Source organism: Genypterus blacodes, unplaced genomic scaffold (genome assembly GCF_046128005.1).
Source record: "Genypterus blacodes isolate CSIRO-AG114 ecotype Tasmania unplaced genomic scaffold, CSIRO-AGI_Gbla_v1 ptg000059l_1, whole genome shotgun sequence".
NCBI lineage: Eukaryota > Metazoa > Chordata > Actinopteri > Ophidiiformes > Ophidiidae > Genypterus > Genypterus blacodes.
In genome coordinates this window covers 242,860-263,573 of record NW_027466871.1, presented here as the reverse complement: position 1 = coordinate 263,573, position 20,714 = coordinate 242,860, and the positions used below count along the sequence as shown (strand labels likewise).

The window sequence follows — 20,714 nt, the reverse complement described above, 5'->3', positions numbered from 1 at the left end:
AGATTACTCATTGTGCGTTAAGTACAGAAGAAGTGATGACACGAGTTATCTAGGAATCTGTGCGAACATGTTCCACTGTAGACCACTAGGGGGCGTGTGGTGCTGAGACAAACAGAAGTGTCTGCTCCGGGAGATGTGACCAGTCAAACCATAATGGCGACTGCTGGAACGGCAGACTCGGGATCAACAGCCCCGACAGGTAGAGAGCGGAGAGGTTCTATTACTTTGTTATTCTTTCGGAGTGAACGTACAAACGAATCCGCGCTGGAAGATTTGATAACCGTGTGATCGGCGAACGGTGTTTTTTGTCATGGTCCCGGTTCGCTAGCTTAGCTTCCTAGCTTCAAGCCGCTCAACACAACGTTAACAAGTGAACCTAGCCAAGATTAGCTTGTTTAGCTGGCCACCTAATCAACCGTATGCTGAATGCCAATTCGTGTTGTTGTTGTTGTTGTTTACCACAGCAGCTCACTTATATTAACAAAGGAGTGCCGGCTATATATTGAATCAGCGTTATCTTTTAAAATAGCACCGCTATGTAAATGAATAATTGCGGTACCACGTTCGCTAAAGCGGTGTGTTTGCTACTCTAGCCAGTAAATACATTAATGTGACTCGGTGCTTAGGAAACTGCTCTGGCAGCGGGCGGTAAGCGGACGTGGTTCGGTAAATTTCGCCCTTTATTCGCCGAGTGAATGGACGTGTTTGTCTCTGACTGTACACGTTGGTCCAAAGCTAACCGCAGCTAGAAGCTCTCAGGCTTCCTCTCGGTCGATCCAATCCTCCTCTTCGGAATAAAGTACACTGCATTCAACACCAAACTACTTTGTAAGGCTTCACATGCAAGGTGACGTATAAGTCGAACTAACATCGACCTCATTGATCCTCCGCGTTCTTTAACCATTGAGTGATTTTAATCAGCAGGAGTCTGGCTGAAGCTCATTTCTCTTCAGCCCCCACAGCCCTGCATAGTTCAGTGCTCACGGGTCTGTGTGTGTTTGTCAAATGTTTCTTTTTTTACGAGGTTATTGGGGGCATTGCGTTTTGTTTATCCGTGGAGTAATGACTACAGATAAGTTGCTCTTCCCTTCCCAGCAGCCAAAAGGAGTGAATCAGTGATTAAAAATAGGGACTCTGAAGCTGCCTTGGGGCTTCCACATGGCTCACACTGTACAAATACAACATGTGTTTTTCTAGAACACACGCACACACAGACTCCTGAGTGACGGCAACAGAATGTGTTTACTTCCTGTTGGCCTTGTTTCCCCAACTGGACCAAGAACGGTTATATGAATCTGATGTTAGGATCAAGCACATGTTCCATATCATTGTCTCATACATGTTTGAGTGTGTTTGTCTGAGCTGACAGGGAGCTGACACATCGTTTGATACGGAGGAGAACAGATGGTTCTGCTATTGTTGTCGGCCCTGTGACTGACAAGCTCCAGTCATCGTTAAGTAATTGGGTTAAACTAATTCCTATTGCAAATCTCCTGCACCAAGTGCCTTATTATGTACACAGAGGAAAAACATGACAGTGTTAGAAAAGGCATTTCTTTCATTTTGCTGCAGTAAAATATCTACATTATTCAGTGTTACTTGCCTGCAGGATAAGATGTACTTGTAGGTTCACTATATCCTGCTCCACAGATATTAGGACTCAGTTCTGGAGGAGAGCATTGCAGCGAGGTACTAGTATGGTGTATGTATGTGTGTGTGTGTGTGCGCGTGCGTGTGAGCAGAAACTGCATGGGTGGGGATGTTAAAGTGTGGTGTTTGACATAATGAGCAGGGAATGTGGTTCTGCCCACATTCCCTGCTCATTGTTTCCCGATGGATCTGCCGTGCATCCCCGCTAACTGAGTGAAGATGCATGGCATTCTGTAATCCTGCCATCATTTGTTTTTGACTGGTTTGAATCCTGCTTTGTTTGCATAGTTGATTTTTCACAAACAGGATTGCAACTACAGGTACACTACCTTCCCTGTGTATATATTGACCTGCACCACTGCAGTGTTGAAGTAGATGTTGTCATTGGTTACTGGCTAGAGGTGCTTGTAGAGTGGGCGAGATAGTCGCTTTAAACAGCAAGTTTATGTAAGGACACAGGAAATTAGGTAAAATTCTTCTCTTATTACTATTTTCCCCTTTTCTCTCTACAAACTCACTATCTGATGTTTGTTGTCATGCTTATAGAGACTCTGAACCATGGGCTTATGCTGACACACCTTCAATGTGTGTCTACTTTCCACCTACCCCAATCTGATGCTGCTGAATTCTTTAATTTAACAAATGATGAGGACATACATTTGCATAAGGGGATGATACAAGCAACATTGCTGTGAGATACAGTGGTCGATGGTTACAGAAGAGGTTTGGTTTTGAATTGTACTCTTTTACTCTACAGGATGTGGTGGTTGTGGGCACACACCCTTAGGGAGCAGACAAATCTGGAGCAGCCAGCTCATGGGAGCAGTAGTTCCAGTTCACACTGAGCTGGTATTGGCAGGGGCTGTTAGTAACTGTGGCCACATTTAGTCCTGAGCTCATCATTGCGCTTGTAGACACCAGTCAGTGCTGGAAATAGCTTTGCTAATTAACCAGCAGAGGGATTCTCAAGTTTTCATCAACAAACTATCATGTTTTAAGTGTCTACCCAAAGATTCCAATATTAAACTGCAAGGTTTTACACAAAGATGGGTTTCAAGTATTTTAATTGGAAGTGTGCATAGCAAGCAGTTCCTTAACAGTGATGTCTTTTCCATGTTGTTGTCCTTCCCGCAATAACAATCTCAATTTGACTTTTCTTGTCTTTAGGGCCGAGTGGCATCCGGAAAATGGCCAACTCAGAGGTAAGGAGGTTTGAAATAGTCTCTGCGAGTCGACAAAAACATTTACATTCTAACCCTATGCTAAGTAAAGTAAATGTTGATCCAGTCAACTCTGACGACAGAAGGAGAACAGGCTTAGAGCTCAAACGTGTGTTCACAAAGCCGTAAGATACTGGCCAAAGTTACACATGTGATTGCTTAATTTCTGTTTATAGCTCACATAACAGCACACACACTTGTGGTGCTTGGTTTGCCTTTAGTGCTTAATTATCATTTAGAATTGTTGACTCTGAAGATATGCTGGGACAAGGCATTGTTCAGTGACACTGTTCTTTGTTCTCTGTATTCACACGCACCAGACTGTGTTGGCTTTAGCTACACAGCACCCGACCACATCTGTGAAATTACATAATTCTTTAAGAAAATGTCTGTTTTCCCTTGAACACACCAGCACCAGCACACCAGCTTTTCACAGCTCTCTGGAGAGGGGTTGGGTGTGGAAAATGTCCTTTTAGTGACAGAGAGGAGGAGATGATCTTTTCTCTTTTTCCCCGCTCTTCTTTTATGTGTTCCTTCGTCCCTCTACCCAGATGCCTGGCTCTTCAGGCATAACTCAGAGTATGAAGAAGACCATTGGACACCGGGGCGTAGAGACCACCACAGGAGAGACCACCTATAAAAAGGTTAGAGGTTAGAATGGATTTGGGGTCAGGGACACCATGTTTTAGCCTAGAGTGGTCAACAGCAAAGCTGAAAGGGAAAGAGGACCAAAGCTCTGCCTACACGTGGGGTGTCTACATTCTAAAATTAGCCTGTCACTAGTCACCCAAGAATATTGAGTGAAAGTACATGACAAGGCAGCGGTGTAATAGAAATGTTTGTTTGGTTGTTTACTCTCTTTTTGCCCTCTGGCCTGTCTAGACCACATCATCTGCCCTAAAAGGTGCCATCCAGTTGGGCATCACTCACACAGTTGGCAGCTTGAGCCAGAAGGCAGAGAGGGATGTCCTCATGCAAGACTTTGTGGTCGTCGAAAGCATCTTCTTCCCTGGGTTGGTCACAGAATCACTTTTAGATCAAAGATGGCAAATCCATGTTTTTCATTTTGATTTGAATTTAATTTCATGACCTGTTTGTCCCGCACTCTCCTTTCTACTTTCAGTGAAGGCAGTAACTTGACTCCTGCTCATCACTACAGCGACTTTCGTTTTAAGACCTACGCTCCTATTGCCTTTCGGTACTTCAGAGAACTCTTTGGCATCCGACCTGATGACTACCTGGTCAGTACATCCAGCACATCTGTTCATACAGCAGTTGCTCTTGTTAATGGCTTTCTTCAGTTTTTACAATATGCTCTGTTCGGTTTGTCAGTTGGATACTAATGTGTACATCTCTCTTGTAGTATTCCCTGTGCAACGATTCGTTGATCGAGCTCTCTAACCCCGGAGCCAGTGGATCTCTTTTCTACGTCTCTAGTGATGATGAGTTCATTATCAAGACTGTTCAGCATAAAGAGGCAGAGTTCCTCCAGAAACTTCTGCCTGGATATTTCATGGTGAGCTTGAGGGGTAGAATGAAAGTGGTGGGTGGGTGGGTTCAGTGTGAGTGATTATTATTATTTTCGAACTGTAATTATCTTAAGAGCAAGAGGTTCAAACGGGCGAAGGTCTTACAGTTTCCAGTTTCCAATTAAGATGTCAAATTTAAACATTCTACCTTCCTGTACCTTCCAGAATATAAACCAGAACAAGCGGACTCTGCTACCCAAGTTCTACGGGCTGTACTGTGTCCAGGCAGGTGGTAAGAATATCCGTATCGTAGTGATGAACAATCTGCTGCCTCGGATCATCCCCATGCACCTCAAATATGACCTGAAAGGCTCCACCTATAAAAGACGAGCTTCGCCTAAGGAAAGGGAAAAGGCTGTGCCCACACACAAAGACCTGGACTTTATCCAGGACTTGCCTGATGGCCTGCTGCTTGAGGCCGACAACTTCAATGCTCTGTGCAAAACTATACAAAGAGACTGCTTGGTGAGTCAATTGACAGATTTTTTGTTGTTGTTGAGAAACCCCTTAGTTTGACGGTTATTCTGTGACTTTTTCTTGAATTGAAGAAAAATCTCAAACTTAAAAAAGAAGAAAGGGACACAAGCTTACAAATTATTATTGTGTCTACAAACCTATATGAATGAATCTCTCTTGATGCCTTTGTTGTATTTTTGTGTACTGTGTAGCTCTTACAGAGTTTCAAGATCATGGATTACAGTCTGTTGATGGGCATCCACAACATGGACCAGGCCCATCGTGAGCGGGAACGTGCTGGGGGCAACTCAATGGACAGTGGGGGGTCAGAGGGAGCAGTGACCCCTGATCAACGTCGGCCACAAGCCCAGAAAAGTCTGTATTGTACCGCCATGGAGTCGATCCAGGGAGAAGCTCGAGGGAAAGGAGCCTTGGACTCAGAAGACCAGTGAGTGTTTACATCAAGCTGAGGTTGATGTGCATCATGTGTGGGTCTCTCTCTGTCTGATGGATAACAAATGAATGATCTGTTGCTTCTCTGGCCTTTTCCTCTCAGCATGGGAGGGATTCCAGGTCGTAATACTAAAGGAGAGAGGTTGCTGATCTACATTGGCATCATTGACATCCTCCAGTCTTACAGGTATAACCTTTAATTGTCTATCATAGAATTCACCTTTAATCCTTTTTAGAGTGTGTGATTGTATTGACTCTCTGTTGTTGGCACCAGGTTTATCAAGAAAATAGAGCACTCCTGGAAGGCCCTGGTCCATGATGGGGTAAGAGTTTACACACCGAATGCCCTACAATTCTAAAGGCGGCATCAGCAAGTAGTCAAACTGTGCAAAATGTGTGCTAAATATATTTTATTTAGGTTAACACCTTGAAATACACACCGTTCCCATTTCTTTAGCTTTTGTTGAATAGTCATGACAGCATACTCACAGTATGTGTGAACTTTGGTATGTGTTAGGATTTTATTGATCAATCTTTGTTCCTCTGCAGGACACGGTCTCTGTCCACAGACCCGGCTTCTATGCAGAGCGGTTCCAGCATTTCATGTGCAGCACAGTGTTTAAGAAAATTCCATGTAAGTCTGAATATCTATTCTGATTTATGGATAAAATGCTTTTGCGTTCTTGTCACATCATCTCACGTGCAACGGGTTTAGATGCCTCAGTTGATGGTTTGCTCTTTCATTCTTCTTGGTGACCCTACTTCAGTAAAGCCATCACCGTCTAAGAAGAGTCGTGGTGGAGGTCAGGGAGGGCTTCGAAGGGCTCCCACCCTGGGAGGTCCCACCCCCTTGTCCCTCGCTGCAGGGCAATCCGTTGACCCCAGACTGGTCTACCACTGCCATTTCAAAAGCACAGAATCAGAGGGTGACACTGGTAAAGACTGAGGCAGCACTGTGATCAGAACAACGGCTCAACCATTTCAATAATAGCTGTTCTCTGACACTGATGACATTTGCAATAATTTGGTTGCTTATTGTGGTTTTCTTTTTCCTCCAGGCATGCAGTCGGGCAGACCAGATCTGGTTCCAAGGACCCCTCCACTGGTAGATGGTAGTGGTGACTTTGAGGCCAACCTCTCCACTTCATCACTAGGCAGCACAGGACTTGCCTCTTCCTCTCCTCCATTAAGGTGAGGGATTATTGTGATGGCTTTTCCTTTCTCAGGCTCACACAGTCATATCATTGATTGTTTTGATGCATGTTATTTTTCTGTAGGTCTGTTGGAGTGGAAGTTCACAAATCTGCAAACACAGACCAGGGCACCTCTCACAGGTACACATAGCATAGTGACGGGTCATAAAGCCGCAACAAACTATACTGTAGATGCATGTGATTGTATTTGTATTAGTTTCTCATGCTTTGCCTCTCTTGATCTGTGCCAGTATTAGGGCAGAAGTTATTGGAGATAATTCAGGCAACTTGTCTGGAAATGAAGATGTTGTGTCACTATCAGACATCATCCCCGAGACCAACATCTGTTTTGTAAGTCTTTGCATTCTCTTGGAAAACATCCACACAATACACATACCACACACACCCTGACCATCAAAAGCAGTAATGAATGCATTTATAATTTCATATTTTAAATGCATATTGTACCTGAACTTCCTCTGCTCATTTATTGTTGCTGTTGTTGTTGTTGTTTTTTTCTAGCACTTAATTCAATTTGAAAGTACATTTCCACCTCCTTAATTTTGGCATGGATGTTTGTTTTCATCTTTACAGTAAAATCACAGCCAATTTCATCTGAAGACGCGGTGATTCAGGAAGAGATGAAGTTGATGAAGCTTGGTCACCCGTCCACATAGAGGAGCCTCCATTGCACCTTTGCTGTTTTCCTCAGCCTGGATAAAGGAGTGAGGTGCCGTGGTGTGCTGTGATACTGACGAAAGCAGTGGTGGGAGGATCAGACTGAAGACGGTGGTGCGGTAGGCTGTAGGCTCTCCCAGGCAACGACACCGCACATGCTGCTTAAAACCATATATTACTAGTGTAACTGGGCTCACGTCTTTGTCCACATCTGTCACCAAACTCCAGTCTCTCTCAAAAAGAGATTTCAAAAGAAAAAATTGGTGGCTCTTCAGTCATCCTTTAATGTTACATTAATTCTTTCATCCCAGATCAAAACAGCACAACAATGGGCTCAGAACCCTCTCCTTATTATCCTCACTGCTACACATGTCCGTCTGCTGTGATTGTGTAAGTCTAATGAAGTTATTAGTTGTATATAGTGAGAAGCCCATGTCTTTATCACCAGTGGATGGTGAAGGCAGTAGAGTTAGTTTGCTAGTTTTCCTCTGATATGGAGTCTGTCATTCTGCCTGCTTTTCGCAGCCTTGCAGCATGAAGGGACGTGAGTGGGCACAGACAGCAGTTCAACAGGAACACACACACACTCGCAAGCATGTGAAGGACGTAACCTGCTTTTGTAGGAGTGAATATGTGGCTCAGTATTTATGCAGTCTAAGTGGGTTAAGTTATTTTGACTCGCACTCCGACGGCCCTTTTTTATCGCACATCTATTTCCCCTCCACACTCCCGATGAGTTGGGGCACTCTGAGCTGTCAACACTTCACTTCCTTGTTCTTGACAACAATCTTTGAATCAACACTTGCTGCTGTTGAATCTTCAATCATGTACGCATTTCCTTTGAATGATTGTGGATGTACAGTATTTGCTTGAAATTGGATTTTTAAATAGTTGGCAGGGTCGCTTAAACCAAGTCAGGATGGAAATAGTGTTTCAAGTTTTCTAAATGACTCCGCTGGAAACCACACAGATCTGCTACATGTACATTACAATACCTTTTTTTTTTCCATAGAAAGTGTCTTACAAACATGGCAGACCACGTTTCTGTAACCCTGAAATCTCCCTCTCCGTTGTGACCATGTGTGCCCGAAGTATAAATGAGTACAGAAGAAAGCTGTTGACGGCATCGTCAGCCAGTAGGTGCTGTTAGATGAAGGAATTGTATTAAGGTAATAGAATATTGATTTTCCAGCTACTGTCATTGTATGTCACGTCTGTGCCTTTACACTTTTTGTCCCTGCCCTACATGCTGTGTAACTGTACAAGACAGATGTTCTTGTAGATAACAGTCAAGAACACTGCCTCATAATTACAGCTGAAGTCATCAAACTGCCATTTGTTTGTCTGGACCAACCAGTTGTCAGGGTTGAAAGCAGTTCTAAGTTTTTAACAGAAACACTAGTACACTAGTAACTTTCAGTTACATTTCTGTTTGTGTGCCTGTGAGTGTAATATCACAGTGGTTCACCAAGGTCGACAGCTGTCATATTAATCATTTCTGCTGGTTACAGAAATGACACGCCCACCCTGGACCAAGTATGATATGAACCACATGTATGACATTTGTATGTGCAGCAGGTGTTTTCCTGTGTAGCCTAATCAGCTTTTACGTGTCTATTTATGAAATAGTGCTTTTAGGTTTTTGTGTTTATCTTATTGTTCAAGGCACTAAACAAGCCAATGAGGTGGCTGGCAGTAAAATCTTTAGCCCATAAGATATTTCTGATTAATGTTGACCACTACCAAGTGACTGTAGCAGACCATCATATTTAACACACCACCTCTTCTATTGAATTATTGTTTTTATTAGGCACATGTGGTTTCTGCAGCAGAGGGGGAGAAGAGGGAAGGTTAGTTGTGAATATAGAATGATGTAATGTTGGCAAACTGCCTGAGGAGGAGAATTATGCATGTTCATCAATGTATGATACCACAAATGAGAATTTAGGACGGTGGCTTTTGTGTTATACAGCAGCCATGGCACCAAAGAGGAGAGAAGAACAGGCAGGCGGGCTCTGAACCTGCCAGAGATCCAGAGATACTTTGGAAGTTCAGAATCCAGTCAACATGAAACAGTAAATAAGACACTCCTAGAAATCTGCATGGACTGATCAGTGTTTTTAAGAATCTATTATTAAAGTAGTTGTTTCTGAAGAAAGGTTTATTGTCTGACATCAACCCAGTCCCCATTGAGTGTTTTCTTTTTTAGAAAGAATAGGTTGCTTTTGTGGTCTGAGACATTTCAAGGTTTATCTCCACATTCCTGTGAAGTTTGTGTTTAATTTACTACATTTGTGGTGGCTCTTAGAACCTATCCTTTGCAACTCTTTGTCTAGTTGAGATTGTATACTTGAAATGATTTATTTCCAGAGTTGATGCTGAAATTTTAAAATATTGGTTATTAATACAAACAGATGCATTTAAAGTTCTGTTAGTTAGAAGACAGTCACCAAAGAAAACACTCCATGAAATGCTTTCTGAGCACAAGCCGACCAGGATTTGAAGGGGTGGTACTGCGTAATTGCTGGCTGTAGACCAGTTCTGCTGCAGGTGTATAGCACAAGAGAAACATCATCCTTTGGTGCTTCAAGGCCGGTGCACTCTCAATGTAGACACTACAATGCTACGATATATTCTATCTATAAAATGAAGTAATGCAATATGAACCACAATCTGTCATCTTTCACCTTTAAGAATCATATTTATTAATACAATTCTGATTGTTGTAGGCTGGAATGATTAAGTTGTATTTTGTAGTTTAGTTGATTGTACTTATACTGTGTAATGACAGAAGGATGTCTGAAACTTTATAGTGAGTGTTGCCTATGGAACAGGAGTTATTTGACAATTTCACTTTTTATATTTCATGTTTAGATTGTGATATAAATATATTCTCTCCATGCCGATTCTGGGATGTTAATCCCCCATGTTTTTCTACATGAATGTTTCACATGGCCTATGAGCCAGTGTTGCTGGTTGCCGTAGATGCTTCAAGTAGTATATTTTTACTGTGTATAAAATGTGTATATGTACATAGGAGTCACGGAAATGCCTTCTCATGCAATATGTGCTGCCTGTTCCTCCTGCCATGTTTCAGTTATGTGGTGGTGATGTTTTTCATGTCTGAATTTAAAGGATTAAACCTATTTTCTAAACTGTGTTTCTTGTGCTCTTATTCGTTAATATTGTTCACTGAAATTCTATAGCACAAGTGGTTCTAAAACAATGTTAAATCTGCCCCTGTCTTATCCACAGCTGAAAGCCCCACACTCAAGTGGGACAGGGGGGTCAGTCATTAAAGGTGGTGTCAGATTTAAAGCTTAGGTCTGTAAGATTGGAGTGGGTCAACATAAAACAAGACTGTCAACTGAAGTTCTGATTTCCCTTTAGTAAATGGTGGTACGTGTATATAAATCTTAAAGGTTTTTCTTAAATCAATTTCCACCAGTAGGTAGCACTATAGAGACAGTTTCACAGATTCCTGAATGTATGGACTCTGTGAAAGTCATGAATATAAGCAAAGAAAGAGCAAGAGAAAGTAGGAGTATAAGTGTTTTAAGGACCCACTTTGAACCTCATCCTCCTGCAGTGATTTGGATGTGTTGGACTCAATGAAACCAACAAGATCGATGCAGGGGTCTGGACGCTCCATTATCAGGAGAGGACCAGAGGGGTCTTGAACTTCCAATTTGGACACTGAAAGACATACAGAATGAAATAATGTTAATTTCAAAGAAGAAATGTCAAACACTGAAATCCACATGAAGATTAAATAACCTTCATTTTCTTCTCAATGAAAACGTATTTTGCATCATAAGAGTAAATACTGTGGTTTTGGTTTCCCTTTCGTGAAATAAACTCCATTACCCACAAACCATCACGGCGACGTAGCATACAACAAACAGCCAAGATGGTGCTTGAAAGTACTATGGTCTGGTAAGGACAGAGAAATAGCCACTAATTTAACATTTAAGAATGCTAAATCGAGACAAAAACCTAACCATTGTAAACTGCACTACTGTATGTAAATATGTTTGATCTGAAACTTGCAGTCAAGTTTATTTGTCATTGTTATCGGCTCGGGTAGAGCTGAAGCTAATCCCTGAGTCACTCCGTATCATAACGTTAGCTTCCATCACATAGACCGGGTAACCATTGAAACACTTAACATTTTTGAATGAATCATTACACCATTTTGTTGAGGGTGTGTCTCTTGTTGTACCTTATGTTTTTCTTTAAAGTGTTAGCTTGCACACATGTCCTCTGTAGCTGACTGTCATTGTCAAAACAGGCCGCTTGTTAGCTTTTAGCTTCACTCTGCATGTCGGTTTAATTTAAGATAAATCCCAACCTTTCATACCTTAATAATGCATTTTCCTGACTTTTTTGAAGTAGTTTAGAGTAATTGTTTTAAATTGTGTCATTAGGTATATCAGTTATTCATAACTAGGTGATCACATCTGCATAAAAAGACGAGATATTGTACATCATAAATAAAACAAGATTATACGATGTAGGCCTATACATGTCTGTACTGTAAGGCTGTTGCATTGGAATCGATTGTAATGCAAAGGCGTCCTGATTCTATTATTTAAAATATGAGGTGCTCACATTTTGCAGCCCATTACAGTAGCAGGTGTCTGTTTAGAGTATGGACAGCAAACACACCATGTTTTTCAGAAGAGTGAAGGAAAACTCTTTGTAACAAACTGGTAAAGGAAATCCAAGCTCCTTCGGTTTTAGATTTCTATCTGGCTAGTCTGTACGTATATTGATATTAGTACTTATTCGTCTTGGTATTTTTCTTCCAGTGTGGACAACAGTGAGTACATGCGCAATGGGGACTTTCTGCCCACCAGGCTGCAGGCTCAGCAGGATGCGGTGAATATCGTTTGTCACTCCAAGACCCGCACCAACCCTGAAAACAATGTGGGCCTCATCACCATGGCAAAGTAAGAGGCAATGTGCTTGACTTAGTTTGCTGACATTTGAAGGATATATAATGTACTGATAAGCAAACGTTGTTGTCCTGTGCAGCAACTGTGAGGTGTTGACTACACTGACTCCAGACACCGGCAGGATTCTGTCCAAGCTGCATGCTGTGCAGCCTCGAGGAAACATCAGCTTCTGCACAGGCATCAGGGTGGCACATGTGAGTTTGGCACTTACCATGTCATCCTAGTATTCCTGCCTAAGCCTAACGGAGAGGTTGGAACAGATTGAGTTTTGTGAAGTGTATTCAAGGGACATTAGGATGAAGCTTGTTGACTGGTTGAGGTTAATTTGCTATTGTTTTGTTTCTTCAGTTTCTGTGTTTCTCTCTTCTGTAGCTCGCTCTGAAGCACAGGCAGGGCAAAAATCACAAGATGCGCATTATTGCATTTGTTGGCAGCCCAGTGGAGGACAATGAAAAAGAAGTAAGCAAAGTGCTGTTTGTGAAACCCCTGATATACTGGATTTGTGACAGTGATATACATACATATACTGTATATCTGTAGAAAACAGTATGGCATTGGTACACTAATACTATATATGTTCAGCTCTAAATAAAACCTACTGTGCGTGTGTGTTTTCTCTTTTCCCTTAGCTGGTCAAAATGGCGAAACGTCTTAAGAAAGAAAAAGTCAGCGTGGATATCATTAACTTTGGAGAAGAGGTTTGTTACATCACAATTCCTCTCACGTTCAAGCTGTGGAATGTCTAATGTGCTTATTGTTAATACTTTGTTTTCTCTCTAGGCTGTTACACAGTCCCCACGTTAACCCAGATTCTTTCTCACCTCTACAGGAAATGAACACAGAGAAGCTGACGGCCTTTATCAACACCCTTAATGGCAAAGAGGGAGCAGGCTCCCACCTGGTTACGGTTCCTCCAGGCCCCAGTCTGGCTGATGCCCTGCTGTCCTCCCCCATCCTGGCTGGTGAGGGAGGGGCTGTGTTAGGCCTTGGGGCCGGTGACTTTGAGTTCGGGGTTGATCCCAGTGCAGACCCAGAGCTGGCCTTGGTATGAGCACTGGTCACTTTGACTGTATTGGTTGTGTCTGTGTCTGCCCACGTGTGATCTGAAGTTTCTCTTCTGTTTAGGCTCTGCGTGTGTCTATGGAGGAGCAAAGACAAAGGCAGGAAGACGAAGCTCGCAGAGCTGCCGTCGTGTCGGCTGCTGAAGCTGGTGTATCCTCTTCAGCTACCGATGGTGAGTCATGTCCTCCATCTTTTATTTCTATCTCGGATGCCAAGTTGTGCCAATTTTCCTTCAGTATGAACCACATTTCCATACCTTCCTGTTGCAGAGTCTGAAGATGCCCTGTTGAGGATGTCTGTCCCCCACGCAGACACAACCACACCTGCTCTACCAGACTTCAGCCGAATGACGGAGGATGAGCAGATTGCCTACGCTCTGCAGATGTCCATGCAAGGAGCAGGAGCAGGTTGAACACCTTCTTAGAATCTCATTCTCTGACCAGTTTTGTAAAGCAAAACACTAGCTGCCTCACATAAACACATAAGCCACCACCACACAGACTGGCATGTACTTACTGGTAGTCTCCTGCTGCTCCATCAGGGCTCAACTGGTTACTGAATACAGAAAATATTATGATGGTAGGATCTTAGTGTGTGTAGATGTACAGCAACAGCTAATTTTAGTCACGATGACCCTGAAATGCTTTTTCAGGGCGTGTTTGCAAAGTTGAAAAGGACTTGTATTATCCAACTAGAACATTTGCATGAACAGGTTTTTCCAGTCAGCAGTCCATATTTGCATGCGATTCTGTCTGCAAGATCTGAATTATCTGGTGGCTTCAGCTCTTGTAAACATGTGCGTGGGTGTGCATTGGACTGCAGTGCCCCATCAACAAAAAATAAAGATGTACATATACAAACTTTCCCACCCAGCAACACATGTGTCCTGTCTCTCCCTTAGAGTTTGGTGGTGAGGACATGGACACAGGAGCAGACATCGACTCCACTGAGACCAAGGTAAACACAAGGCCTCTCAGTTTTCATTTAATCTGATGGAAAGATGCTGACAGCACCGGTAACGTGAGCTGCAATGATTCTCTGTGTGCAGGATGAGGAGGACTACGACGTGATGCAGGACCCAGAGTTCCTCCAAAGCGTGTTGGAAAACCTCCCTGGGGTCGACCCCAACAACGAGGCCATACGTAACGCCATGGGCTCTCTAGCTACCCAGACGGGGTCCAAACCCGAAACCAAGAAGGACGAAGAGAAGAAGAAATGAACCGCCCAAAGCCAGGAACTCATTTGTGTCAAATAAAAAAGAGAGAAGAAAACAAAAGAACTGTACTGCATGTGTTTTTCACAGTCTTGTATTTAGAGTAGATATGCTGTATAAAGCTGCCTTTCCCTTTTTATATGGCATCAACAAACAAAACCTTTACTGTTTCATTTGTTTTGTTTTTGGGCTGATTTAAATTTCGTTGATTCATCTGCTTGCTCGTCCAGGAAGAATATTTTGTTCTTTTAAACACAGTAAAATATTTTATGTTGTGCCGTTTGCATCTGTGTCATATTTTATACAACATTTAAAATTTCCTGTTGAGTAACGTCTTAAATGTATGTTTCATCAATTTCCATATTTGTCATTACACAGTCAGTATCACAGTCAGTGTGTTGTCCGCTTCAGTGTTGAGTGTTTACTTTGGTAAACAATCGTCTGCGGCTTTAGTCGCAGACTTGATGACGCTATACACATGCGCCACAAAAAGAAAGTCGGGAAACAGCTTCGCTAAGTAAAGTTGGCAGGTAAAATACGAACATCTATTTAACTGAATTACTTATCGACCAACAACTGAGTGTTAAATGCGAAATGCGAGGGAAACTTAAGCGCTACTTGAATCTAACAATGTTGCTTATCGACGTAGGAAAGATGGAGTTAAGGAGGCCGGCTAAAGTAGCTACATGCTAAAGTTCAGCTACTAGCGAGACGAGCCACCACCTGTAACGTGACTGTGAAGTTTTCACATGTCAACATAAACTTGTGGGAAACGAGCCAGTGTGTGTGCTTTGTGTTTTTCCGAACATGACGGCAACATGCCAGAAGTGAATTTGTTTATTCTCTTTACTACGAAGATTTACGATTAAAAGCAGGCAGGAAAGTTGAGCTAACACCGTGCAGTGATTAGTGCAGCGTCCCTGTCAGGCTGCGGTTGATGTGTGTGTGTTGTCTTGTCAGGTTCTGAGTCCCGTACCGGCCATGGGGGACATGAAGACCCCCGATTTTGATGACTTGCTGGCAGCTTTTGACATTCCTGATATTGAGGCCATCCAGTCCAGTCCAGAAGAGGACCCAGATGTGTCCAGGAGCTCTGCAGATGTCAGAGAGTCGGGGTCTCCTTCAGGCTTCCCCGGCTCCCACGTTGACCCCCCAGTAGTCAGCGTTATCGTGAAGAATATCGTGCGGCCGGAGCCCTTTGACGAGCTGGAGAAGTCAGTCAGGGATGAAAACAAAGCAGAGAGTCCTCCCAGCAGCAGCCGAGACCCTCGGGGGCCGGACCCTCACTTCTCATATCTCGGCCCCAAACTGTGTGCCGGCTCACTGCCTCAGGTTCCCAACGGCGTCGAGGGATCCGTCCCCGCAGCTCAGGTTCAGTCCAGTCCAGAGCTGTGGTCCCTGAGGTCCCCGCCGACATCCACACCAAATGTGAATGAAATGAGCGGATTGGTCCGATTGAAGCCCACCCTGCACCCCCAGCCTTCTATCAGCGCCGGTCCCTCGGCGACCATCTCCCCCCCGTCGTCCACCCCGTCCTCCCCACACACTGGCAGCCCGCTTCTTCCTCCTCCCCTCACTCGGATGGATGAAATTGGCCCCTTCCAAAATCCACCCATGTCACCTTTATCGCAAAACGGGGCCATCCGAGTCGGAACGCTATACATGGATGAGGAGGACTCGGAACCAGATTTAGGAAGCCCCCTGGTGATTCAGGAAAGCCCAGAGTCTGTTCTGTCCTCTCCTCCTAAATTTACACAAAGAGCCACACCACCTGAGCTACGGAGGTCCACTGAAACCTCCTCTTCTCATGTCCTATCTTCTCTGCCATCTGTCAAATTGAAACCCCACTATCAGAGGGGACAGCCCACCACCTCAAGGTCTCCCTCCGTAACTACCCATGCACAGAGCCCCAAGGACAGCCTGCCTGCTCCCATAACAAGCTCCACCTTAGTCCAAGAGAAGTATCCAGATCATGTTATTGATGAGAGAGACTCGCCTGAAAGCCCCCCACCCAGTGAGACGGGCTTTGTTGTCCCGAAGAGAAGCAGCAGTCCCGAATCAGCCCTAACAGCACCTCCAGCTTCTAATCACAAGGACTTCGACCTCCAAGAGGACCTGAGGGAAACTGAGTTAAGCCTGGAGGGAAGGCCAAAAAAGATGAAGACCGGAGATGGTGCGAAAACCGAGGAAGAGAACTGTGGCTCATCATCGCTGAATGCTGTTTCTGCTGGTGCTGCGAAGAAGGTGCTGTCTGCGCCACGCCGTCTCAAAGTTAAAATCAAAACACCTGCAGGCAACATCACAAGGACGGTGTCTGGAGTGGCGCCCAAAAGAGGCGCAAGAGCCTCGTCCAAGAGTGAAGACGGCTCCAAGCCTTCACCTGCACGCCGTAACGTCAAAACGAAGAGGCAGGTGTCGCAGCCTTCTCGGGACTGTATAAAGGCGGTGCTAGAAGGCGTCCGCGTCGTCAAAGACAAAACCACAAAAGACACCAAGCCTAAATTGTCCACCACAGCAGTCAACATCACCAAAACTACATCCTTGCCCTCTGTGACCCCCTCTCCCAGAGTCGGCTCTGGTGCGATCCACCTGCACAGTCAGGGTCAGAGAGCTGGGTCTGCATCTTCATCGCTGCTCTCTTCTCAGAGTTGCAGTAAACCAGCTTCCATAGTGAACAGCACAGGAGCCATCATCTCCAGGAGTCAGACCAACCTGGTGGAAGCCTTTAACAAGATACTCAACAACAAGAACCTGCTGCCCAGCTACAAACCAGACCTCAGCTCTCCTCTCCCTGCAGAATGGGGCCTCCCCCTGCCTGAGCAGGTAAGATGAGCTTCCTCTTTATATCATTTTGTCTTAAAACTTAACCTGTGGATATCGATCAGGATGCATGTGTGATGGTCTGCAGGGTTACCGCTGTCTGGAGTGCGGCGACGCCTTCGCCCTGGAGCAGAGTTTGGCCCGGCACTACGACCGCCGCTCTCTGAGGATCGAGGTGACGTGTAACCACTGCGCCAAGCGGTTGGCATTCTTCAACAAGTGTAGCCTGCTCCTGCACGCCCGGGAGCACAAGGAGAAAGGCCTGGTCATGCAGTGCTCACACCTGGTCATGAAGCCTGTGCCAGTGGAGCAGATGATCGGCCTGCAAGAGCCGAAGCCGGCCGGTAAGTGAGCGGCGTCTCTGCCTACGCTCCCATGTTGCTTTTGTGAAATGGAGAGTTTTGTGTACTTCATGCCTGACCTGTCAATCTCCTCTGTGGTCCACTCCAGCCCAGACATCGTCCTCGCTAAGACAGGCCGCGGCAAACCCGGCCCCCCAGTCACATCACGCCACATCCAGCAAGAAGGCGGAGGAAGTTCGCTACACGAGTAATAAATGCCCCGAGTGTCAGGTTCAGTTCTCCAGCAGTGAAGAGGTGGCTGATCACTTCCAAGAAATCAAAGCGGCACACAGCACTGTGAGTGTTAGAGAGTGTGTGTGTGTGTGTGTGTGTGTGTGTGTGTGTGTGTGTGTGTGTGTGTGTGTGTGTGTGTGTGTGTGTGTGTGTGTGTGTGTGTGTGTGTGTGTGTGTGTGTGTGTGTGTGTGTGTGTGTGTGTGTGTGTGTGTGTGTGTGTGTGGCTCTTTGTACCTTCCGTTTTATTGGCTTACAGATTCTGAAAGTGTTTTTGTATTTTGTTGACAAACTGGAATGAAACACATCCAGGTTCTTGTGTTCGGATTATTGCTTCATAATCTGTAATCTAATGATCTGGAGGTGCAGGGACCAGGATGTCATTTTGCTCATGATGTGGTAACTGAACCGTGCCTCGCTTCCTTCCCTCTGGTGGCTCCTGCAGTCGTGCACCGAGTGTTCTCCTCCCATGCTCCTGCCTAACAGCTGCAGCGCGGGGGCTCATCAACGCGTCCACCAAGCCGGCCCCCCCCACATCTGCCCGGAGTGCGGGGGCACCGCCAAGCAGCCCATCTTCCAGTCCCACCTGGACGACACCTGTCTGCACTTCGCACGTCGCATCGGCTACAAGTGCGACCTCCCCCCCATGTGTACTGATCCAGACATAAGAAGCCTCTTGTTTCCTCCGGGTCATTGTCGTCTCTCTCTGCAGGTGTTCCAGCTGCCTGGTGGTGTTTGGAGGCCTGAACGCCGTGAAGTCTCACATCCAGCAGGCTCACTGTGACATGTTCCATAAATGCCCCAGCTGCCCCATGGCCTTTAAGTCTTCCCCCAGCATACAGAACCACATCACGGCCCAGCATCCCACACTCACCGGAGCACAGGCCACGTAAACAAACGCGCACAAACACACAAAAAAAACTTAAAGTGAACATTTAGTGCATTTAACTGAAACTGTTATTTTCTCCTTTACAGGTTAATCTATAAATGTGTGATGTGTGACACTGTTTTTACCCATAAGACACTGCTGTACACCCACTTTGACACTCATTTGGCCAATCAGAAGGTTTCTGTGTTTAAATGTCCCGAGTGCACCAAAATCTTCTCTCTGAGGAATTCACTAATGGAACATTTCAAGGTAAATTTGTGAAATACTATCAATCTGTAAATGATGCCCTCCACTCCTCTCCTCTCCTCTCCTCTCCTCTCCTCTCCTCTCCTCTCCTCTCCCTCCACCCTTCTCAGTTTTTGTTTACCTGGTTCTTTCTGTTCAGTCCCACCAGGCTCCCACACTCAAGCAAGAGTTGCCTCCATCTCCAGCTGCTCCTTGTCCTTCGCGGCCCTCAGTGAAGACGGAGAGCTCCGAAGGAGAAGAGGGGCGGGATCAAGAGGAAGAGAGGGTGAATGGAGAGAGGATGAAGGCCCCCTCAGGGTGGAAGTGTGTGCCGTGTCACGCACGCTACACCGTGCGGGAAGACTTCATCACTCACATGGCTGAGCAGCACGGCAAGGTGGGGAACTCGAGTATTAACATACTCCTCCAGGTTTGTTCATGAAGCCACGTGTGAAGAGCTGCAGTGACGTTTGTGTTTGTGTTTGTGTTTGTAGATTCTGAAGAAGTTTCCGTGTAATAAATGTGAGAGCTCCTTCACCACCACGTCCAGCATGAGACGTCACATCAGAGACAAACACAAAGCCACGAGTCGAAACTTTCACTGTCGGTCAGTATCTCACAGGTTTCTTACTCTTCCTTTGTCACGGTTGGCTGTTTTGTTTTCATGTCCTTGAAAGTTATTGTAATTCTTTTCTGCCAGAATATCAAGAATGCACTTTGCAGAACCAAACCAACCATCAGAAACTTCCATTTTGTGTGTTTGTGTGTGTGTAGGTTGTGTCCGGAGGGTGGGAAGACATTCAGCAGTGAAGTGCTGCTGGAGAGCCACATGCGGCTGAGACACAGTGCGGACGGTGTGAACGAGGACACACTAATGGTAAACTGCACTCCTTTAGCAAGTCAAACAGAAAGTGCTCTTTATTCAGATGGACTAAAGGAGCATGAATTGTTTGTGTTGACAGGGAGGTGGAGGTCAGCTGGACGAGGTGGACAGCTCCTCAGAGCAGGACGGCAGCTTTGGGACCCGACAGAGACGCAGGGGAGCTGTGAAGGTGGAGCACGAAGAGGAATCCATGGACACTGCTAGTCCAGCAAAGAAGCTCCGGCCCACCTCTTCCTCCACCTGTGCTCTGGGCTCCTCACCGCAACCCGAGTCTGGTTTCCGCTGTTCCCCCTGCGGCTTCACCACCGAGGACCAGGCAGCCTTCCTGGATCACATCAGCCAGCACCGGCCGGTGGGCACAGAAGGGGTCTGTCAGCAGTGTCTGCAGTGTGGAGCCTGCTTCACCTCCAGCTCCTCTCTGTCCCGCCATCGCTTCATTACCCACAAGGTGAGAAACGTCTTACCTGACAACCAGCAAACCCCCTGTGAGCCCCCAGCGCCCTCTCCTGGTAACAGCAGGAGCCATGACGACAGGAGCCCACTGGAGGGCTCCGTCCCAGCCTCGCCCTCCTCCCAAACCTCCATCTCACAGGGGAAGGAGGATGAGACCTCACTGGCCTGTAAGGTGTGCCGTAAACAATTTGACAAGGCGTCAGATCTGAACACTCACTTCCGAACTCACGGTATGGCTTTTATCAATGCACGGAACGCCGGGAAGTCTACCTGAGCGCGGAGGAACGTTTTTAAAAAAGTGCCTTACCTTTTGAGTTATCATCAAAGTGTGAGTTTGCACACGTTTGCACTGTTAACCAAAGATTTGTCAAGAGTTTTCTATACCAACTGTCACACTTGATACGTAGCGGTCGTTATAAAAGCCTTAACCTAAGTGTTGTGACACTCAGGAGGATCGAA

The 20,714-nt window shown here is 45.4% G+C and overlaps 3 protein-coding genes across 3 annotated transcripts; all 3 read left to right on the top strand.

Annotated features, from left to right (window-relative positions):
- The first annotated feature begins 102 nt into the window (after positions 1-102).
- LOC143003249 (phosphatidylinositol 4-phosphate 5-kinase type-1 alpha-like) lies at positions 103-10,334 on the top strand. Its single transcript, XM_076153808.1, has 16 exons — positions 103-199; positions 2,818-2,852; positions 3,422-3,514; positions 3,753-3,883; positions 3,994-4,111; positions 4,234-4,386; positions 4,565-4,864; positions 5,068-5,303; positions 5,412-5,495; positions 5,583-5,631; positions 5,858-5,942; positions 6,076-6,243; positions 6,367-6,499; positions 6,586-6,642; positions 6,753-6,852; positions 7,096-10,334. The coding sequence occupies exons 1-16, from the start codon at positions 154-156 to the stop codon at positions 7,096-7,098; spliced, it is 1,791 nt and encodes a 596-aa protein (XP_076009923.1). The 5' UTR covers positions 103-153; the 3' UTR covers positions 7,099-10,334.
- A 727-nt stretch (positions 10,335-11,061) lies between these two features.
- LOC143003203 (26S proteasome non-ATPase regulatory subunit 4-like) lies at positions 11,062-14,635 on the top strand. Its single transcript, XM_076153724.1, has 10 exons — positions 11,062-11,115; positions 11,991-12,131; positions 12,217-12,331; positions 12,510-12,596; positions 12,767-12,835; positions 12,967-13,182; positions 13,263-13,371; positions 13,469-13,606; positions 14,101-14,156; positions 14,248-14,635. Exons 1-10 carry the CDS (start codon positions 11,090-11,092, stop codon positions 14,416-14,418), a joined length of 1,128 nt encoding a protein of 375 aa, XP_076009839.1. The 5' UTR covers positions 11,062-11,089; the 3' UTR covers positions 14,419-14,635.
- A 223-nt stretch (positions 14,636-14,858) lies between these two features.
- Positions 14,859-20,540, top strand: znf687a (zinc finger protein 687a). Its single transcript, XM_076153720.1, has 11 exons — positions 14,859-14,942; positions 15,373-17,235; positions 17,321-17,576; positions 17,683-17,870; positions 18,251-18,435; positions 18,518-18,694; positions 18,781-18,943; positions 19,080-19,316; positions 19,414-19,526; positions 19,694-19,796; positions 19,882-20,540. Exons 2-11 carry the CDS (start codon positions 15,394-15,396, stop codon positions 20,527-20,529), a joined length of 3,912 nt encoding a protein of 1,303 aa, XP_076009835.1. The 5' UTR covers positions 14,859-14,942; positions 15,373-15,393; the 3' UTR covers positions 20,530-20,540.
- The last annotated feature ends 174 nt before the right edge of the window (positions 20,541-20,714 follow it).

Excerpts from the sequence above, each read along its gene's own strand:
- LOC143003249 (XM_076153808.1), top strand. The coding sequence starts at position 154 with ATGGCGACTGCTGGAACGGCAGACTCGGGATCAACAGCCCCGACAG. Across the intron at positions 200-2,817 it reads GGGATCAACAGCCCCGACAG|GGCCGAGTGGCATCCGGAAA; the intron begins GTAGAGAGCGGA and ends TCTTGTCTTTAG. Across the intron at positions 4,112-4,233 it reads TCCGACCTGATGACTACCTG|TATTCCCTGTGCAACGATTC; the intron begins GTCAGTACATCC and ends TCTCTCTTGTAG.
- LOC143003203 (XM_076153724.1), top strand. The coding sequence starts at position 11,090 with ATGGTGCTTGAAAGTACTATGGTCTG. Across the intron at positions 13,372-13,468 it reads ATCCTCTTCAGCTACCGATG|AGTCTGAAGATGCCCTGTTG; the intron begins GTGAGTCATGTC and ends TTCCTGTTGCAG. Across the intron at positions 13,607-14,100 it reads CATGCAAGGAGCAGGAGCAG|AGTTTGGTGGTGAGGACATG; the intron begins GTTGAACACCTT and ends TCTCTCCCTTAG.
- znf687a (XM_076153720.1), top strand. The coding sequence starts at position 15,394 with ATGGGGGACATGAAGACCCCCGATTTTGATGACTTGCTGGCAGCTTTT. Across the intron at positions 17,236-17,320 it reads GCCTCCCCCTGCCTGAGCAG|GGTTACCGCTGTCTGGAGTG; the intron begins GTAAGATGAGCT and ends GATGGTCTGCAG. Across the intron at positions 19,527-19,693 it reads AGTCGAAACTTTCACTGTCG|GTTGTGTCCGGAGGGTGGGA; the intron begins GTCAGTATCTCA and ends GTGTGTGTGTAG.